At 43.9% G+C, this 19,309-nt stretch overlaps 7 protein-coding genes across 7 annotated transcripts; 4 read left to right on the top strand and 3 right to left on the bottom strand.

Annotated features, from left to right (window-relative positions):
• Positions 1 to 628: 628 nt before the first annotated feature.
• EAE98_001299 (uncharacterized protein) lies at positions 629 to 2,028 on the top strand (the record flags this gene model as incomplete). Its single annotated transcript, XM_038948917.1, has 2 exons — positions 629 to 733; positions 940 to 2,028. The coding sequence occupies 2 exons, from the start codon at positions 629 to 631 to the stop codon at positions 2,026 to 2,028; spliced, it is 1,194 nt and encodes a 397-aa protein (XP_038815183.1).
• Positions 2,029 to 2,483: 455 nt separating this feature from the next.
• Positions 2,484 to 3,947, bottom strand: EAE98_001298 (uncharacterized protein; the record flags this gene model as incomplete). The annotated part of the gene is made up of 3 exons (XM_038948916.1): positions 2,484 to 3,171; positions 3,236 to 3,553; positions 3,628 to 3,947. 3 exons carry the CDS (start codon positions 3,945 to 3,947, stop codon positions 2,484 to 2,486), a joined length of 1,326 nt encoding a protein of 441 aa, XP_038815182.1.
• A 1,632-nt stretch (positions 3,948 to 5,579) lies between these two features.
• Positions 5,580 to 6,125, bottom strand: EAE98_001297 (uncharacterized protein; the record flags this gene model as incomplete). The annotated part of the gene is made up of 1 exon (XM_038948915.1): positions 5,580 to 6,125. One exon carries the CDS (start codon positions 6,123 to 6,125, stop codon positions 5,580 to 5,582), a length of 546 nt encoding a protein of 181 aa, XP_038815181.1.
• A 1,095-nt stretch (positions 6,126 to 7,220) lies between these two features.
• Positions 7,221 to 9,129, bottom strand: EAE98_001296 (uncharacterized protein; the record flags this gene model as incomplete). The annotated part of the gene is made up of 5 exons (XM_038948914.1): positions 7,221 to 7,700; positions 7,776 to 8,019; positions 8,067 to 8,215; positions 8,267 to 8,538; positions 8,886 to 9,129. The coding sequence occupies 5 exons, from the start codon at positions 9,127 to 9,129 to the stop codon at positions 7,221 to 7,223; spliced, it is 1,389 nt and encodes a 462-aa protein (XP_038815180.1).
• Positions 9,130 to 9,487: 358 nt separating this feature from the next.
• EAE98_001295 (uncharacterized protein) lies at positions 9,488 to 12,627 on the top strand (the record flags this gene model as incomplete). Its single annotated transcript, XM_038948913.1, has 2 exons — positions 9,488 to 9,765; positions 9,828 to 12,627. 2 exons carry the CDS (start codon positions 9,488 to 9,490, stop codon positions 12,625 to 12,627), a joined length of 3,078 nt encoding a protein of 1,025 aa, XP_038815179.1.
• Positions 12,628 to 15,017: 2,390 nt separating this feature from the next.
• Positions 15,018 to 16,404, top strand: EAE98_001294 (uncharacterized protein; the record flags this gene model as incomplete). Its single annotated transcript, XM_038948912.1, has 2 exons — positions 15,018 to 15,288; positions 15,350 to 16,404. 2 exons carry the CDS (start codon positions 15,018 to 15,020, stop codon positions 16,402 to 16,404), a joined length of 1,326 nt encoding a protein of 441 aa, XP_038815178.1.
• Positions 16,405 to 17,033: 629 nt separating this feature from the next.
• EAE98_001293 (uncharacterized protein) lies at positions 17,034 to 18,527 on the top strand (the record flags this gene model as incomplete). Its single annotated transcript, XM_038948911.1, has 2 exons — positions 17,034 to 18,284; positions 18,384 to 18,527. 2 exons carry the CDS (start codon positions 17,034 to 17,036, stop codon positions 18,525 to 18,527), a joined length of 1,395 nt encoding a protein of 464 aa, XP_038815177.1.
• Between the last annotated feature and the right edge of the window lie 782 nt (positions 18,528 to 19,309).

Below are 19,309 nucleotides of genomic sequence, written 5' to 3'. Positions count from 1 at the left end.
TAGGAATTGAACATCAGTCTCAACCCTTTTACTCCATATATAGGATCTTACATAACCTCACAACCTTAAATACGGGTAGGTGATTGGTATTTCCCATCTTAGACCAACCGCGCTTGGTTCTGTGCGACACGATGCACTTGCTCGCATTGTCGATGAGAGTAGAGTGAGTGAGTGAGTATACCGGTACTCGATACTCGATACTCCATTCAAGCTTCATATATGATTCATTTGTTCGATGTTTTCAATGAACAGTAAGCAGCTATCTATCAATTAAGGTTAACATCTCAAATAAACCTAAATAGATCATCACCCGAAAGAGGAACGTTAAAGCATTGTTGAATTGTTCTTCGGACTTTACTGCTTCTGCCGAAATCCCCGATTTGGTTTTAGCTACAGTACTCATTTTTCATCAACGGCTACATTCTGGACATGTTTGTATTAATACCAGGTGCTGGACCCATCTTGTGACATACATATATATAAGAGCTTATTGGGGATTCGCAAGGAAACAGAGCAGAGTGATACATATTCGGGGATCTACATCGCACCCACACCGAGGTTCCCCATTAACGGCAAGCATTAATTCCAGACTCGAGAGTGGACTGATGATAACTCTGTAACCATAACGATGGATAATGATGTCACAAGACCCGATAAAATGTTCAGTTCCTCTCGTCGCTCTCATCGGAAAACGAGGACGGGGTGCAATAATTGTAAGAGGAGAAAGATTAAGGTTAGTGAAAGCTGCCGTTTGACTGATCCGTTGTACACCCTACTAGTCAAGCCGGCAAGAGTACACACATAGGTAAGTTCCAAGTCTTCATTTCATATTCTATAAAACATTCCATTTGACATTGTGTATCTTTAGTGTCAATTTCTTGTTGCCCTCACTCGAGTGTTGATAGGCCTCAGTTCAACAGTGGCTAACTCATCGATTAGTGTGGCGAAGGAAAACCTAGCTGCTTGAATTGTATCAAGCATTCAGTACAATGTGATTATTCAAAAGCGGATGCAGCAACTTCAGCGAAGAATACGCCACTCTCCTCTCCCGGATCATCAACTTCAGTTTCAGCTCCAAATAATGTGCTGGGTCGAACTGTCGAGGGCCAAGACCCATATCTGAATCTTATGGATTTGGAGGTCTTCAACAACTTTTGCGTATCAACAAGCAACTCACTGAACTCCAATTCTGTGGTGAGAAACATATATCACACCACGATTGTCCAGATTGCATTTCAGCACGAATTTGTCATGCGTGCGCTACTCGCTCTGTCAGCCCTGCACATGGCTCGCAATAGGCCTGATCAGAGCGAACGACTCTATGAGTATTCCAAGCAGCAACATGAGGCGGCACTCCGTCAAGGCACTGCCTTTATTCCTCATATTACCACTGAGACCTGTGCAGCGCTTCATGTCTTCTCGATATTCACCGGTATGCACACATTAGGTCGACCGCGCAGCGTTGATGAATTTGTAATTGTCGGCGAAAATGGAATTACGTCATGGCTTGTGCTATTTCGAGGCGTAACTGCAATTATCGATCAATTCAAAGACGCACTTTTAACAGGGCCTTTGGCTATCTTGTTCAAAGCCAGAGAAGAAAGAGTCATGTTGCGTCAAACATACGCAGATGATGAGGTTGAACATCTCAGTCACCTAAGAATTGCAATTGAAACCACAGTACCCGATGAGCATGAAGTACAAATGTACACCGAAGCTATCCGCGGCTTGGAACTATCGTATAAATTCATGTACAAGTGTCCAGCCGAGCAATACGAGACGGGGGACATTTTCATCTGGCTTTTCCGTGTTCCTGATGAGTACTTGAGTCGTCTGAATGATGGTACTCAAGAGGCATTAGCCATTCTCGCGTATTCAGTGGTGTGCTTTAAGAAGTTGGAAAATCTCTGGTGGATAGAAGGATGGAGCAATCATTTGATGGCCAACATCTATCAGTTTTTGGATGAAGAACACAGACAATGGGTCCAGGCACCTATTGATGAGATTGGTTGGGTCCCATATCAATGATCAGAAACTGTTAGATTCACCAATTCTGAGGGTTTTCTGGGCTCGGTTAGGATGAGAACAAATCAAAGTTGAGAATCATCTCTTTCCTTTTTTTATTGATTGTTTTCAGAGAGATGTATTGTATTTCGAATATAGCAACTTGTAAATTCTTCTCTAAATTTTGCTCAAGATTCAAAATTCCAACTTCAAGTTGCATTGGGCGAGCTTTCTACTTCCTTGTGTAAGGCAAGGCAGGCTTCTCTTCAAATTTGCGTTTCACTTTTGTTTGTTCAGGAATAATCTAAACATTGCTCTCATCTATATTCTCCATTATGGGTTGTACCTTCATAAATTCATTATATTCACTTCAGCTTTTAAATATGTACAATAGAATCATCAAAGCTCTCGATTGTGCCCATTCCAATCTTCAAAATGGCATCTCCCCCTTCAATCATTTCTCCTTCTCTTCGCTCCACCTAGTAAGTATCATTACTGGTATAGTTTTCCCTAGCAGCGAATTGCAACACGCCAGCCCCAACATCGAAAACGGTGACGACGTTCTTCTGGAAGGTATCGCCCAAGATATACAAATCATTGGCAGTATCACTTCCACCATCGTTAATACCGCTAATGCAAACGTCGTTTCCATCATCATCAGTACCAGCGTGGAGAATCATATCGAGAGGGTTAGTATAGAAGACTGTACCACCAATCTCGATACCAAACACAGGTGGAACAGCAGTACAAGAAACGACATATGAGCCCTGATCATTGCTGTACACGGCAGCCGGAACGAAAGCCTTGTTAATAGCATTGGCCATCGTGGTAGGGAGGTAATTAAGCGTGGTTCCCGAATCGACAATGTATTGAGGAGTTGCGGCGCCGGAAATGGCTTTTCCGTTCAGATACGCGGCTTCGATTTTAATGGTGTAGAAATCGTATGTTTTAGGGTATCCAGTGATGGATGTTACAAGGATGGGGGTGCTGGCGAAATCTTGTACGAAATCAACGGGGGGAACACCGCCGAGAGCGAGGTAGCCGGCGGGGCCGGAGACGTCGCGCTCGATGGCGAGACTGAAGAGGGAGTCGACGAGTCCTTCTTCGTACATGGTGGTGAAGATGGGGTTGTAGACTACTTGGGTGGAACCTTTGTAGGCGGATGTGCTGATGGGGTGTTAGTATGAGCTTTTTCCCTTATACTGTTCAATGTTTGTTGGGGAAAACTTACATTCCGGGATACGCCAAACCGACCAAACCACTAGTAGTTCCGTCACCGTTCCATGCAGCAGATGTGACCAAAGCGACAGTGGTGGTTACATTGATACCGGCAAAAGTCACGGGCTGCGATCCAAGCACACCAGTGAGATACTCTCCATCGCCATATGTAATGGAAAATTCTTGACCCGAGATAGCTTTGAAGGTAGAGTCTTTTGTGTAGGTTGGGCCAAATGCACAGGTGGCTTCCGAGACACTCTTTCCGGTATCGATATCAAGACAAGAAAATCCAGTCTCGGCTAACCAAGTATCACTAGATCCAGTATCGACACTAAATAGGAAAAGAAAAGTCAGTCTATGATCTCTTCCAATCACCGAGTTAAATATTTCCGGAAAAGCACTCACACAACCTCGAAAGTCTGTGTTCCAAAAGTAATATCCGTAGCATATTCCTCTCCCTCAAATAAACTGATAAGAGCAGTTGAGCTTCCATTAACAATATCCAAATTCTTCAAGAATTTAACTGCGCTTCTGACTTTAGAGCCTCCGGTAGATTTCTTGGTAAGTTCCAGGACATTGTCTGTGACGACTGGAATACTTCTTGGTCTAGAAGGAACGACACTACGAACAGAGATCTTTGAGTTTGGAGCGCGGGGAAGTGAGCGAGCGGATGTAAGGGAGAGGAGAGAAAGAGCGGTAAGGGTGGAGAGGACGGGGAAATACATCTTGAAGGGGAGATAGAAAAGAAGCTGGCACTTTAAAGAATGCTACAGGAAAAAGAGAAGAGGGAAAAAGCTAAGAGAGGCAGAGGCTTCTTCATATACTCCTTCCTCACAACGCGCGCATATCTGCAAATGATAGCATCATACATGCACCACTCTTTCGTTATCAGATTAATACCACATTCCCCTGCAAAATTCTCTTCACATGCACGGTGCCGATCCAAAAAGGCAGTTGAAGAACGATATCTGCTTATTGCAGATATAGTAGTTTCCTATCAGAGATACCATGATCCGCTGCAAGGCACATTAGCACCGACGCCCCTCCCTCAAATCCCGATATCGTGATTCTTCGGCATTGAGACGACGCATCTCACCAACGATTGGTGGATAAAGAGCCAAGAGAAACAATCACAAATCCAGGAACAGAGTAGTATTGCGGAGAAAGACAGCTCGCAGGTACTGTCACTGAATCACTTACAAATAACATACTAGCAAGACTGGAGGTGTGCAAGACGAATAGAAATCCAGATAAGTATCTGTAATCCCCGCAGCAATCATTGGCACGATTGTTGGCGCGTAGAAGTGGGAGTGGATGGCGAGGATGGGATCATCCGAAATCCGTCCTTATCACGCGCAAAAGGGAAGGAGATACGCGGTCTGTAGTTTTACAGGGGGGTGGTGCTTTCACGCTTTTGTGGAGAGTTTTGCCGACCCGGGCCGTCGTATTATGCACAGGGGAGGGGGGGAAAGATGATTGCTAATTGCCAAAACAGCTGGAATTGTGTGATGTTAGAGGGCTCTGAATGGTGTTTTGAAGAAGAATTATGTGGTTATGATATGGTATTTACTAGTCAATTTGGCCGATGATTAGTTGTTTATGTTCTGATACACAGTATACCCGATGTTTAACCTGATATATGATCTGACGATACGACTAGGGCTACAATACCTGACTTGTGGTTAATTGTTAGTTGTCGATGCATAAAAGTCTCTTATAGAACTATCTTTGACTACCTAGGTATAACAGTCAATGTCATGTCATCTCATACCTGCTGGAATGCTATTGTTTGAATTAATCAATCCATGGTCACCGAATTCACTTCATCATCAAGGGGAAACTTACCATATGGGTTTTTATAGAATTCATTGAATTCGGCGCTCTGAATAGCAAGGAGAAAATCAAGAACTCCTACTTGAGACATCAAGTAAGTCAATTAAATTAGTTTTGTTTTCTGCTAACGCAGTTTCGATCTCATCTTTACTCGCCCCTCTCTTATCACTAATGTCCACTTGAACATAATTATAGCACACCGAAAACGAAAGAAAAGAAGGAAACATCGGAACCACATGAGAAATTGAAAAGAGAAATATTAGAAAAGAAAGATAGTTGATTGTTTTTGTGGGGGTTTGGGAATTTTGTGTTTGTTTTTGGGTTTTCTTGCAAAAATCAAATGCAAAACTCCTATCGCATCCCATATTGTACTACAAATGAAAGATGGAAGATATTACCATTGTGTTGGATCCGTGGATCTTGATACTACGATTCTCGAGGTAGAAAACTGAGTTACAAATGAAAGATGGAAGAAATTACCATTGTGTTAGACTGACTGGTGGTGGAGTCTGGAATCGGAGTTCTCATGGAGAACCGGCAATGTTGACTTTGAACCAACCATTCAATCTGCGATCCGTTCTCGATCCAACCTTGACTTGTTGGACTTGTTGAGTTCCGATCTTGCTAAACAATTTCCATTGTTTGAAGTTGAGACGGTAGAACTGGCAAGCATTGGTGAGCTGGGTGAAGTTTTCGTCCGGCATGCGAAAGACTACTTCGCAGCGACCAAGACGGGGGAACTGGTTGATGGCTGTTACGAGATTGAAGAAGACGTGGCCATGGTTGGACTTTTGGACGTCGAAACGGTACTCGGGAAGTGTAACTGAGACCAAGCAGGTCTTAGTAAATACCGAGTAGAGTTGGACGATGCGATGGAAGTCCTGGACCTGGGTGTCTGTGGGATAATTCTTCTGGGCAAGATTGATGGAGAGTGCGAGAGTTTCACCTCCGAAGGTGACCCAAGGGTGGTTGGGGATTTGTCCGGGGGCGAGTGTCGAGGTGGATGGGGAAGCTGGAGCGACTCGATCGTCTCGGATGAGACGTGCTCTGAGATCTGGTGTGGCTGGCATCTTGCTTGTTGAGTGGTTGCGAGTAGGATCTGGTAGACGATTCTGGTTGTTGCTTGAAAGTCTTGCTTGAAAGTCTTGAGTGAATTGTCTGTAGATGATGCTCGAGGAGTGGATGAGTGGATGGGGAATTGAATGATAGGGGAAGAGACGAGCCTTTAAATAGTGGGTTAGGAGGTGCTGTTTCAATCCTGTTTTGATACCTGAACAACAAGCGCAATGCGAAAGTAACATCAATGTTTAATCTAGCAATGTTTCCGTACATTCCTGAGGTCCAAAATGTTGTTCAAGCATTGAACAGAAGAATTGTGGCCACACACTTAGGCTAGCCCGCCAGGTCATCCCATCCATTGGACTAAGTAATAAATTGGAGACTTCTTTCAAATCGACAATAGAAGCCTCTTTGTGTGCACTGTGAACAACCACTGGTTGTTGGTAGAGGTCGTTAGGCTGCGATCTCAGGTGCGAGTGATGCGAATCATTTCTCATGTTCAGAGGTGTATCATTTGGTTGAGCGAGACTTCTCGCAGCTCCGACAGTATTTACATGAACAAAAAAGGTCATTCATAACCAGCAAGGTATACTACCTAAGTTTACAGCAATTGTTTTAGGGATTTGTAAAGCATAGACTTGAGTGCCGGTGCCTCTGTTAGTCTATAATCTATTTTAGTACTGCAAAAAAAGCTTGTGTATTACGCGAAAGATTCTGTTATCAGGTTATTGAGGAACAATCCTTTCAATGTGACGAGGAATGGAACAAGGACGAATCTTCTTTGTGCACTCGAGTAAGAATAATGATGTTTGTTTTCCCTCACAAAGGGACGTGTAGAAAGTATTGAGAAAATTGACAGAACACAATGTCAACCAGTTCGCTCAAAATTAATTGTTCCTGCGCGCTAGCGATGCTGACTATTTAGTTGTTCTTCTGCTAGTACATATACATGTGTGTAAAGAGGGTCTCCCAGTTTCGATGTCAGATTAGTCGCAAAAGAAGTACTTCGCTAGTTTATTTGCACAAACAAAGACAACCACGCATCGTGAAATGGATGTCAAGACCGTAATACAAAATTGTGTAACTGACGGGCCTTGCTACTATTCTCAGTGTACGCCATTCGCAGCCGCCATTCCATTCAAGGCTGGAGGTGGTGGTGGTACAGGTCCAAAGGGTCTTGGAGGCACAGGGTGAACATCTTCCTCTGTATCGTCGTCATATTCTCCCTCGCTTCCTTCGTCATCGCCCTCTTCGTACTCGTACTCGCTCTCCGTGCCTTCCAAATCACCTTCAGCATACTCTCCTTCCACGGTTCCTGCCATGCCCTGGGTAAGACCTCGTCCTTGCCTCTGCATCTGATCAATGATATCTCTCAACTTTTCATTTCTCGTCTTTAATGCCTCAATTTCATGGGAACTCTTGGTGCGCTCCTCGGCCATCGTAAGTATGTTCTTATTGGTAGCTTCGTGCTTTCGAGTCAAAGCCATGTTTTCCTTTTCGAGACGTTTAGTCTTTTTCGACATTTCTTCCATTTCCTTGCGAAACGTTAGAAATAAGTCATTGCTGTTGTTGAGCGTATCTTCCACCTGGCGGGCAATTAGCTCTAGGCATCCAATAGCAGAAAAAAAAACGAATATCAAATGTAGAAAAGTAGGTCCTACCTGCTTGAACTTCTCCACGTAAATGTTCAACTGGTTTCGTAACTCGGTTTCGGTTTTAGAAAAGGTTAGAACCTGCTGATTCAACTGTTTTGCCCGGTTTACCTCCTGCTCGGCAGCTCTACGTTCACGCTCGAACCTAGCAAGATTATACTGAACTTCAAGCTCCTTTGTACGCAGAAGAGAATGGAAATGGAGCTCCCGTAATTCGTACTGATCAATCAATGACTTGAACTTTGCTTTAAAACTGAAGGGCATTAGTGCTTGGACTAGCGTTAACATAGAGGAACTTACAGCTCATCAAGTTCAGGATTGATAACCACAGTTTTTGGATTATCCTTTGTATGCTGGTAGTCCTGGAACTGCCACAGAATTTCACTACACTTCTGATCCCATTCTTCCTTGGCAATCTTTTCATTATCTTGTAGAGTTTTGTTTTCACCCTAACCCCGCTTAGCATCTGTAAAATCGCATGCACCCAACAGAATGCGCACCTTGAGTCTATTGTTCTCTTTCTGTAATTCTCTGCAGAGTTTCTCCAGCTTCTCTCGGAGGACGACGGCTTTGCCAAGGTCGGTTCTCGCGACGTCTTTCTCCTTCTGCAGCACATCACCACGCTTCTTATTTTTCTGATTATCTCGCTCCAGTCGTTTCATGTCCGCAAGGTGTTCCGTGACCCTCTTTTGGAGTGTCTCGATTTTTTGAAGATCGTCCATTTTGGATATTGAGGAATTCAGTTCTCGATTCGCTTTTTTGACTTCGCGTTCTTGATAGCACAATACGTTAGCAATTTTTTCAAGCAGGTCTCGATCTCCCATTGCCCCTCCACCTGCACTCGCGGGGGACTTCAGAAGGAGCATATCAGCCCTGTGGTCTCTCCAAATTGAAGAAATGAGAGCAGGGGCATTTCGATCTATCATAGAACCCCCTCCAAAAAGGACACCCCTCATTCTTGAATCGACCACACTTAATAATTCAGTTCTGAAGCGAAGCGCTTACCCCTCTCCTTCCACCGCGACGCACTTCGAGCAGACAATGCACACGACAGCGAAAATCTGGTGCAGCATGCAAATCGGTAATAGGGAGGGAGTTTCTAGAATGGACAAAACGAACCAATCTCTGCCTCTTGATCCTTCTCTCCAGCTGCATCTAGTTCCAGTTGCGAGATCTTGGCCGCAATAAGTTTCGAGGCTTCACTCGGATCTGTCCCCTTCTTCTGTTTTCCCTTCTTAACTCCAGCATCGTTATGGTGATGATGTCCATTGGGATAATCGGCATGGGTATGGTTCGCATTCATAGAGGTGGTTCTTGAATTCGTAGGGCCAGGTGCGTAAGTGGGATTTGCCCCAGTCGACATTGTTAAAATTCAAGTGTGAGTATCTGGGTACTTATCGTTTATGTGCGACGACTAGTTTTGTCGCAATTCGATTTTCTGAATTTTCATGTATTGCCTCTCTGCACGTTGACGTTCTTTCTCAAAATAAGATATTACGAGGTTGACTGTATCCAAGCTAGTGTGGCCCGAGCCGGACAATCGGGCAATCAAAAACACGAAAATTCACTGAAGCGAACCTTCCAATGGTGAAATCAGTAATCATCTTACTTTGCGCCTCACCATATTAATTCAACCTCGTTCCTTCCCTTCCTTCCATCGTCCTTTCATTACCTCTCTCACACTTTTTTTGTGTCTTTGATGACATATTGATACAAGAAATATGTTACGACAAGCTGCAAAGAAAGGTGTGACGGAACTCGCCCAATATCCAAAGCCAGGTGAAAAGCTTCATGGATTTACGCTCTTGAGATCAAAACATGTTCAAGAACTTGAGTTGACAGCACTTCATTTGAAGCATGATAAGACGGGCGCAGACTATTTACATGTTGCTAGAGAAGATAAGAATAATGTCTTCTCTATTGGATTCAAGACAAATCCTCCAGATGATACTGGAGTCCCTCATATATTGGAACATACAACATTATGTGGAAGCAAAAAGTAAATTGTCTTCCTTTCTATTATTATCCATATTACATTGGATCGCGCTGAATCGTTTGTAGGTATCCCATTCGTGACCCATTCTTCAAAATGCTACCCAGAACATTGTCAAATTTCATGAATGCATTCACGGCGTCTTCTCACACATTCTATCCTTTCGCCACCACCAATGAACAAGATTTCAAAAATCTCATGTCTGTTTACCTTGATGCAACATTGCATCCACTATTGAAACAGAGCGACTTTACACAAGAGGGATGGAGAATAGGGCCCGAGAACCCACGAGTGGCAATCGAGGGAGACGCTGCCAACCCTGAAGATAGCAAATTGGTGTTCAAAGGTGTTGTGTACAATGAGATGAAGGGACAGATGTCGGACGCTGGATATCTTTACTACATCAGGTTTCAAGACCACATTTTCCCTGCCATCAACAACTCGGGAGGTGATCCACAAAAGATGACCGAGTTGACATATGAGCAATTAAAGAAGTTCCACGCCGAGCATTACCATCCAAGCAATGCTAAAGTTTTTACATACGGCGATATGCCTTTGGCAGATCATCTTGTAGAGGTCAATGCTCAACTGAATGCTTTTGAGCGCATTAATGGAGAAATGGAAGTACTAAAGCCTATCGATTTATCATCTGGTCCACAGACTATCACAGTTCCAGGACCTATCGACCCATTGGTAGATGCAGATATGCAATTCAAGACCTCAACTTCATGGCTGGTAGGTGATGCTACGGATGTTTTAGAGACTTTCTCACTTTCAATAATGTTTGCTCTACTCATGGATGGATATGGATCTCCACTCTATAGAAACTTAATTGAAGCTGGCTTGGGAACCGAATGGAGTCCAAATAGCGGCTATGACCCTTCTGGAAAAGTCGGAATATTCTCTGTTGGGTTAACCGGCGTTAAAGAAGCCGATGTACCAAAAGTTAAGGAAGCAATCCACAAGACTTTCCAAGAAGCACATAAAAATGGATTTGAGAAATCGAAAATCGATGGCTACCTACATCAATTGGAGTTTAGCTTGAAGCATAAAACTGCTAAGTTTGGTATGTCATTGATGCAAAGAATTAAACCTAAGTGGTTTGAGGGTGTTGATCCTTTTGAAGCGCTAGCTTGGAACGACACTGTTGCTGCATTTCAAAAAGAGTTCGAGAAGGGTGGTTATTTGGAGGGATTATTGGAGAAGTACTTACTAAATGACAATACACTCACTTTCACAATGGCTCCTTCAACAACTTATGGAGATGAGCTTGTAGCCGAAGAAGCCACACGTCTCGCAAAGAAGATCGCAGAGGTCACTGAGAAGGCTGGCGGTGAAGCTGAAGCTCGTGCCCAGTTAGAAAAGAGGGAATTAGAGCTTTTGGAAGAGCAAGGAAAATCTAACACTCAGGATCTCAGCTGTCTCCCAACTGTTCATGTTAAGGACATCCCAAGACAAGACGAGAAAATAGAATTAAGGGATTCCAGGGTTGAAAATGTCAATGTACAATGGCGAGAAGCACCCACAAACGGACTGACCTACTTCAGAGCCCTTAACACTATCGAAAATCTACCCGAGGAACTGCGAACATACATTCCTTTATTCACAGATTCTATAATGCGTCTTGGGACAAAGGACATGACTATGGAGCAGTTAGAAGACTTGATGAAGCTTAAGACTGGAGAAATTGGTGTCGGCTATTATGCTTCCTCGTCTCCCACAGATTTCAAGTCGGCATCCGAGGGCTTGAGCTTTTCCGGGACTGCTTTAGATCGAAACGTGCCTGAGATGTTCGGGTTATTGCGAAAACTAGTTCTTGAAACTGATTTTGATAGCCCTGATGCCGAAGTCCGCATCCGTCAGCTTTTGCAGGGCTCGGCAGACGGTGCAGTTAACAACATCGCTTCATCTGGGCATGCATTTGCCAGACGCTATGCTGAAGCTGGCGTAACACAATACGGGCGTTTGAAGGAACAAGTGGTAGGATTATCTCAAGTCAAGCTCACCACCTCACTTGCCTCGAGACCCGAGGCCGAAGGACTAGCCGATGTTATTGATAAACTCAAGACGATTCAGCGACTCGCATTCTCTGGGTCTTCCACCTTTAGGACTGCCCTCACCTGTGGTAGTGAAAGTGTCACAAACAACGAAGCCGCGCTTCAGCAATTTCTATCATCAATCCCAAGGTCTGAATTGCCATCTCGCCTAGTACCTCCCCCAGATTTTACAAGAAACACCAAGACGTTCTTTCCTCTGCCATATCAAGTATACTATGGTGGCCTTGCTCTCCCGACGGTATCTTATACCTCTCCAGCTGGAGCACCTCTTCAGATACTCTCTCAGCTCTTGACTCATAAACATTTGCATCATGAGATTAGAGAGAAAGGCGGAGCTTATGGCGGAGGAGCTTACTCGCGGGGACTTGATGGCATCTTTGGATTCTACTCTTATCGTGATCCAAATCCTTTAAACACGATGTCGATCATGCGCAACGCTGGTAAATGGGCAGTCCAAAAGGAATGGACCGAACGCGATCTCGAAGAAGCCAAGTTGTCTGTATTCCAAAGTGTCGATGCACCTCAATCGGTCAGTCAGGAGGGCATGACCAGGTTCGTATCTGGGGTTTCGGAAGAGATGGTTCAAGAGCGACGTGAGCGTTTATTGGATGTGACCAAGGAGCAAGTCCAGACCGTTGCGCAAAAATACCTCGTTGATGCATTAGAAAACGGCCAAGGTAATATGGTTTTCCTTGGAGAGCAAAAACCATGGGTAGATGGAACTTGGGAAACAAAGAATTTGGGACTTGCCCAAGAGCAACCTGAGGTCATGGATGAGGAAGATGTCAAGGACGCTGCTTTCGGATCATAGAACCCGCAGTTCTGTGACATACTGTATTCCACTCAACTGCGTATACTGGCGTTTGGGATGTACAATATTAATGATTAAATGGTATGTATGATAGGTAAAGACAAAGATCAGCGATGTCCATGACAGGTATCTGATTAGCACGTAATGAGCAATGACATATAACCTTTCGACATCATGACTCTTTCGAACGAACCAAGTCAACATTATGACGATGCACCTTGGTAGGCATGTTATTTCCTCTTTTCTTTAATTTTCAATTCTTTCTTCGCGCTACGAACAGATTATCACGTCTGCAGTCCTATTTCGATGGCTGTTAGATCACAAGTCACGTCTTCCTCTGAGAAGACTAGCGCAATAGCAACATTTAGTGTATAACCAGGCATATATATATGTCGTGAGTTGTCGCTTTATGGTTCCATCTTATTTCAGAGCTGTGGTCCCGGAGGCATGGGATGGCGGACTAAAGATGTGAGGACATACCGGAGCCATGTACTGTAGAAAGTAAATGAGGGGAGGTTATTGGCTACCTGATAGGATCTGGGTTGTGTGTGTGTGGTATTACATGAGGGATATTTGGATATTTGGAAGGTTGTTGGCGGCTCATAAAGGGGTCAAAGAGGGGTTAAAAAATGGTGGAGGTGAACGTTTGCAGCCAGCCATACTACAACCACCGAAGCACACTAAAACTTATTGAGCAGGTAAATCTTTTAAGTATTCGGCGTGAAACAGTTTGGACTAATGCGATATAAAATACCGGTAGTTGATCTGGGGCATCTCGGAAGTTTATAGCCGTTCATATAGTACGGAGTAGATGGTCGACTGTATTTTTAGTAACGATAGTCTTCATATTACCGATTTACTTTTAAAACACTAGGTAAGTTAACCGACTCTGCATATAAAATAGCCTAATCTGAGACAAATGTTGCTGACCGACTCGAGTCTTTTGTTATCTAAACCTCGCTAACGTAGGTACTCAAGTATTTGGTCATTTTATTATTGTTGGAATTGGCACCCGCCGCCCGCTCCACGCAGCCCACGAATAAGAAGAGCGAGTCATGAAAAATATTGGGGAATTTATTAATTTATCACCAGGTATTGGAATTTACCTCTTGTACGTCATCCAGTCAAAAGATTCAAATTTCCAAGACGTGCCTGAAGATCGCGGTAAAAATTGGAATTTGGGCAGAGTCGTAGAACTTCATCGATACCTGGCGTCGTCTCCGTAACTAATGACTACTTCGTATTCATCCTAAATCAAATATGCACAGGATGGTGAGGAATTAAATGAGATGTAAATTAAATTCTATCGACGTGTATCTAATCCCTCTCTCTGTATATGTATGTGCATATGTGTGATATAAAAATAAGTTGGGAAACTGTGAGAATCGGGAGAAATCATCAAAGAGGTGTGAGGTATTTTTTATTGGAAAGGAGTGGGTCGGCTAAAACTTTAGTCTAATACAAATTTTTAAACAGCCAAATCTGAGGACAAGCGTCAAGCTCACCCACGAAAAAGCTCCAAAGAAGCCAGTCTAGCCACCAACCTTCATAACCTACTCAGTACATAACACAGAGAGTGGAATATACTGGCCACTTGCTGTGCTGAATCCTATCCATTTGTTTAACTTCACCGTCTTCAATCATCCAAAACACCTGCACGATATAGTCTTTGTCTGGACTATATTGAGAAAATCCTTTCCGGGTGAGTACATGAACATAATCTTTACCCCGCCGATGAAAAATCTGTTCCTTCGCAGGGCAGTGCTATCGTCGTCCTTCATCGTATCTGTTTTGTCATCTTCCTCTGGTGCGAGGATCAGAGCGATTTTTAAACGCCTCACGCATGTCACTTGGACGTGGAGATGCGGCATTTCAAGACACTGTTGCTAATACCTCACTCGCAGATCTTCTAACCACGAAGAATCTAAAATTCCCTCTCGACTGCCTTTGGTCTAATCAAAGGCGAAACATCCAGCACGGCTCCAACGGCCGCGATACTAGTTTCTGATCAAGATTACTCCGAACGTCCTAACCGGCACATCATCAACACCACACCACCTCCTTTTGCTGCACTTTAATCAGCTTGAGCGTTTGTTTTACGAGTTGTTTAACAACACCCCGTCTTCGTCCGAAACTCCTCAGCTGCCGCATAGGACGAGTTTAAAGGGCCTTCCTCTCGCAGAGGAAGAGTCGAGCCGACCTCGCCAGATCAGCACAGGATCTGATCGTTATAGACCACCTTAACATACCCTTGGGCTTTCAAAGTACAAGTATGTTTGATCACCTACTGGCATTGCTTGGCTACATTTTGACACTTTCTTGGCCATACTGACATTCACTAGTAAACAAATCACAACTATATCAAACAATCCTTGGTCAAATACGAGGATATGTCACCTTCCGCCATTATTACCTACGAAAACAATAACAATCTTGATAGTATCGAATCATACTATCCCAAAGATTCTTATGTTGAACTCAATGGCGTGAATACCGCAAAAACTATAATTGGAAATGCTTTAAAGCAAAGGGTGGAAAATATTGATAATGATGTCTGCGAGGCAGATGACGAAGATGCGTTCTTCGTCGCTGATCTAGGCGAGGTTTACAGACAGCACATGAGGTGGAAGAAGAATTTACCCAGAGTCAAACCGTTTTATGGTCAGTCTTGCATACCATACCTACTCACGTGTCAGATTCAAATTTTCTAACTTCAGAACAGCGGTCAAATGCAACCCAGACCCACAAATCATTCGTCTCTTGGCAGAACTTGGCACAGGATTTGATTGTGCTTCCAAGGGCGAGATAGAGCAAGTCCTCAAGGCTGGCATCGACCCTGCTCGTATTATTTATGCTCAACCATGCAAGACGAACTCCTACGTTCGGTATGCTGAGAAGCAAGGAGTCAAGCAAATGACATTCGACAACAGCGATGAGTTATACAAGATTAAGAAATTGTTCCCAGGAGCCGAACTGTTTCTCCGGATCTCTACCGATGACTCCTCGAGCTTGTGCCGATTGAGCTTGAAATTTGGAGCAGCCATGGATGCAACAAGCAACCTTCTTGCTCTAGCCAGAGAACTTGACCTCAATGTTGTTGGCGTTAGCTTTCATGTAGGATCCGGTGCCTCTGACCCTCTTGCATTCAGGAAGGCAGTTCAGGATGCTCACACCGTCTTCGAACAAGCTCGCACATATGGCTACTACATGCATACCCTCGACGTCGGTGGAGGTTTCTGTACTGAGACATTTGAAGTAATGGCTTCCGCACTTAGTGATGCCCTCGAGGAATATATGCCAAAACACATCAAAATTATCGGAGAACCTGGACGTTACTATGTTGCCAATGCTTTCACGCTCGCTTGTAACGTCATTGCACGCCGAACTGTCGAAGATCCAGAAACCTTGGAAAAGAGCTACATGCTTTACCTAAATGATGGTCTTTATGGCAATTTCTCTAGCATCATGTTTGATCATCAAAACCCAATTGCTCATGTCCTTCGAACTGGCAACCGCTCTTACTTTGACACTCTGGCAAGTCAAGCAACCCTCGAAGGCACCGAGTACTCGATCTGGGGTCCAACTTGCGACGGTATTGATCGTATTTCTGCAAGCATTCGCTTCGATCACAATCTTGACGTTGGAGACTGGCTCTATTTTGAGAGTATGGGCGCATACACCAAGTGCTCTGCAACGAGATTCAACGGCTTCACAGACAGCCATGATGTTATCTATGTTTCTAGTGAGCCGGGAGTCAATGCCCTACTTGAAATGTGAAAACTTTCAGGTAGTCGCTATCTTTTTACACGTGGTTTATGAATGATGATTGGTGGTAGAAAAGAAGGAGAAGGAGGATGGTACTGATTAGCGTTGTATGCGTTGTATGTTTCTTGCTTGACTAGATTTCCTTGGATATGAGAGATTCCTTGATCGTAATACTTTTTCGTATCAGAAAAGCGAAATCATTGTCTATATCGCTCTTTTATAAGTTTATATACAGTTATAGAGATGTTCATAGAATTTGATCTACTTGTTGCAATGAGTGAATTTGATAGTACCTTTCTCAAAACTGGTTGGTTCATGATACACCCCTGTGCCGTTCGATTTGATGTGACGAGATGAAATCATGCACGGCCCCTTCTTTATCTTTCAAGGTTATCTTTCACGGTGAACTTCCAGGTTTCATCAAACCCTTCAACATTGGGAGGACAATAAACTTCTAACATCAAAACCAGTCTTTATTGTGCCATTTCCCAATTCAGAGAGAGGTAACGAATATCGTCGATGGTATCTGCCCGGACCATTCTACTCTGGAATCCCCAATTCAACCAAGCCAAATTCTAGACTACAAGCAATCCTCATCAAGCACCATAACCCCAATACATTCCGATATGAGCATATACAACATGGCGTTAGAAAAAGATATGAGGGAATATCTTCTCCCTTTAGACACCACAAAAAACCAACGACGCCGTTATAAAGATCACCTGACATGCCTTCCACTTTTCGCCTCGGCCCTCTTTGTTGCAATGGTCATCACGTATTTCTCATCCCAATCCATTCATCGCCATCGGGAATTTCAGCTCACATCTGAATCTCTCCACGAATGCGCGTGGTCGCACTTGGAAAAATATGAGCAACTTCTGAATGTAGAACCGATTGCTCGGGAGGAATTTCTAGAGAGACAGAGGGTGTTGGCGGGGGTGTTGGAGAAGGACGGGGTAGATGCGTTTATTGCGGAGCCGTCGGCTTCGACCGAGTATTTTGGGAATGTCTCAAGCGCGTTTGAACTTTCTGAGAGGCCGTTTTTGGTTATTTTGGACAAGGAGGGGGCAGCGACGTTGCTGGTGCCGAAGTTTGAGAGGGGGAGGATAGGGGCTTTGGATATGGTTTTCGAGGAGGGGACAAAGAGGATTGTGGAGTGGAGGGAGGAGGAAAATCCTTATGAGGTGTTGCGTAGAGAGATGGGGTTGAAGAAGGTGGTTTTGGATGAACATGTTCGATTTATGGTGGCGGCGGGATTGCAGGATGTGGGGGTAGATGTGCAACTGATGAGTTTGGAAATGAAGGAATTGAGGGCTGTGAAGAGTGAAACGGAGTTGGATATCTTGAGGGGTGTGAATGAGTTTACGGTGCAGCTGGTAAGGAGTTTGCAGAAATGTATCAAGGTGGGTATGAGTCAGGAAAGTATTGTGGAAGCTGCCGAGGGCCTTTTTACACAAGCGGGTGTTGGGGCTGGGTTTTGGTCCATAGTTCTTTTTGGTGAACAGGCTGCTAATCCGCATGGAGGTGGTAAGGGACGGGTTCTCAGGGATGGAGAATTTGTATTGGTGGATATAGGGACTTCGTTGTATGGGTATGGAAGTGATGTGACTCGTACCATTCTCCCATCCACATCTACGGTTGATCAAGAGTTGATAGATATATGGCATTTGGTATACGATGCGCAATCGGCGGCGATCGAGAAGATGAATATTAACGAGACGTGTTCGGTTGTGGATGAGACGGCTAGGAATGTCATTAAAGCGAAAGGGTATGGAGAGTTTTTCACACATCGATTAGGTCATGGGTTAGGGTTGGAAATGCACGAACATCCATATCTCAATGGGGTCAATGGAGAGAAACTGAAGAAAGGAGAAGTCGTTACTAATGAACCCGTAAGTTTACTTATTCTCTTTCTTTCCCCCCTTTTCTCCCTCACAAACTCCCCCTTCCCTCACAACACACCCACGAAACTAACCCAACAACACCAAAAGGGAATCTACATAACCTCCTCCCAAGCCACCAAACTCGGCAAGAAAGTTGGCTTCGGCGTAAGAATCGAAGACGCGGTTTTGGTTACTGAGAAGGGAGGTAGAGTGATGACGGGATCGCGCGCAAAATCTCCTTATGAACCTTGAGGTATGGGGATCCGAAGAAAAATAAGGAATAGAAAGGAGGGGGTTTCAAAGCAAGGTTTGATGTGTGTGAGGATGATGGTGTATTGAATACCTACCTAGGGTAGACTGTAGATGCGGGTTTAGACGAGTCAGTATAAATCGTAAAGAATAGAAGGATCTTTAGACTTTAAAATCTTTGCAATTTTTGTTTTTTCGCTTTTTTGAATAAATGTGAATGGTGATGAAATGCTGAGGAGATGGAAATTTCTAATTTTGAGTATTTCTCTTCTTTTTCACAGTGGTTTGTTCATGAGTAAGTAACTGCTATACTAACTCAAAATCGGTCATTTATTCTGGTACATCTTAAACTCATTGAGGCGCTTGCATGCATGCAGCATTCCCATTTCGATGTATTAGGTTAGGTAGACGATCTCAAGTTTCGGGTACAGACTCGCTTCTACAGGTAAATAGGTAGAGGGGTAGGTGTCCAATGATGATAGCCATTATCTGTATTATGACAAGCACGATAGATTAATTTGATTTCAATTTACAACATATATGCACATCAGCTATAATTTGAGTACGAAACGAGAATGAGATCATATTCTCTAGGCTTGAATGAAGAATACATTGCCATAATTTTCATTTTAATCTGTGTATTTCTATCCGACATGCCTGTATCTTTTCGTAAGCCTTTCTTTCCTTTTCGCCAGAAGCCACAAAGAAAATTGGGTATATTGTAGTTTCTCCATATTCCAACCCCTCCTTAATTCGACGCATTGAACTCCATCCCCTGAACTACG

Source organism: Botrytis deweyae (assembly GCF_014898535.1).
Source record: "Botrytis deweyae strain B1 chromosome Unknown BDEW_002, whole genome shotgun sequence".
NCBI lineage: Eukaryota > Fungi > Ascomycota > Leotiomycetes > Helotiales > Sclerotiniaceae > Botrytis > Botrytis deweyae.
The sequence above is the reverse complement of the archived record's forward strand: the minus strand, read 5'-3'. Positions and strand labels throughout refer to the sequence as shown.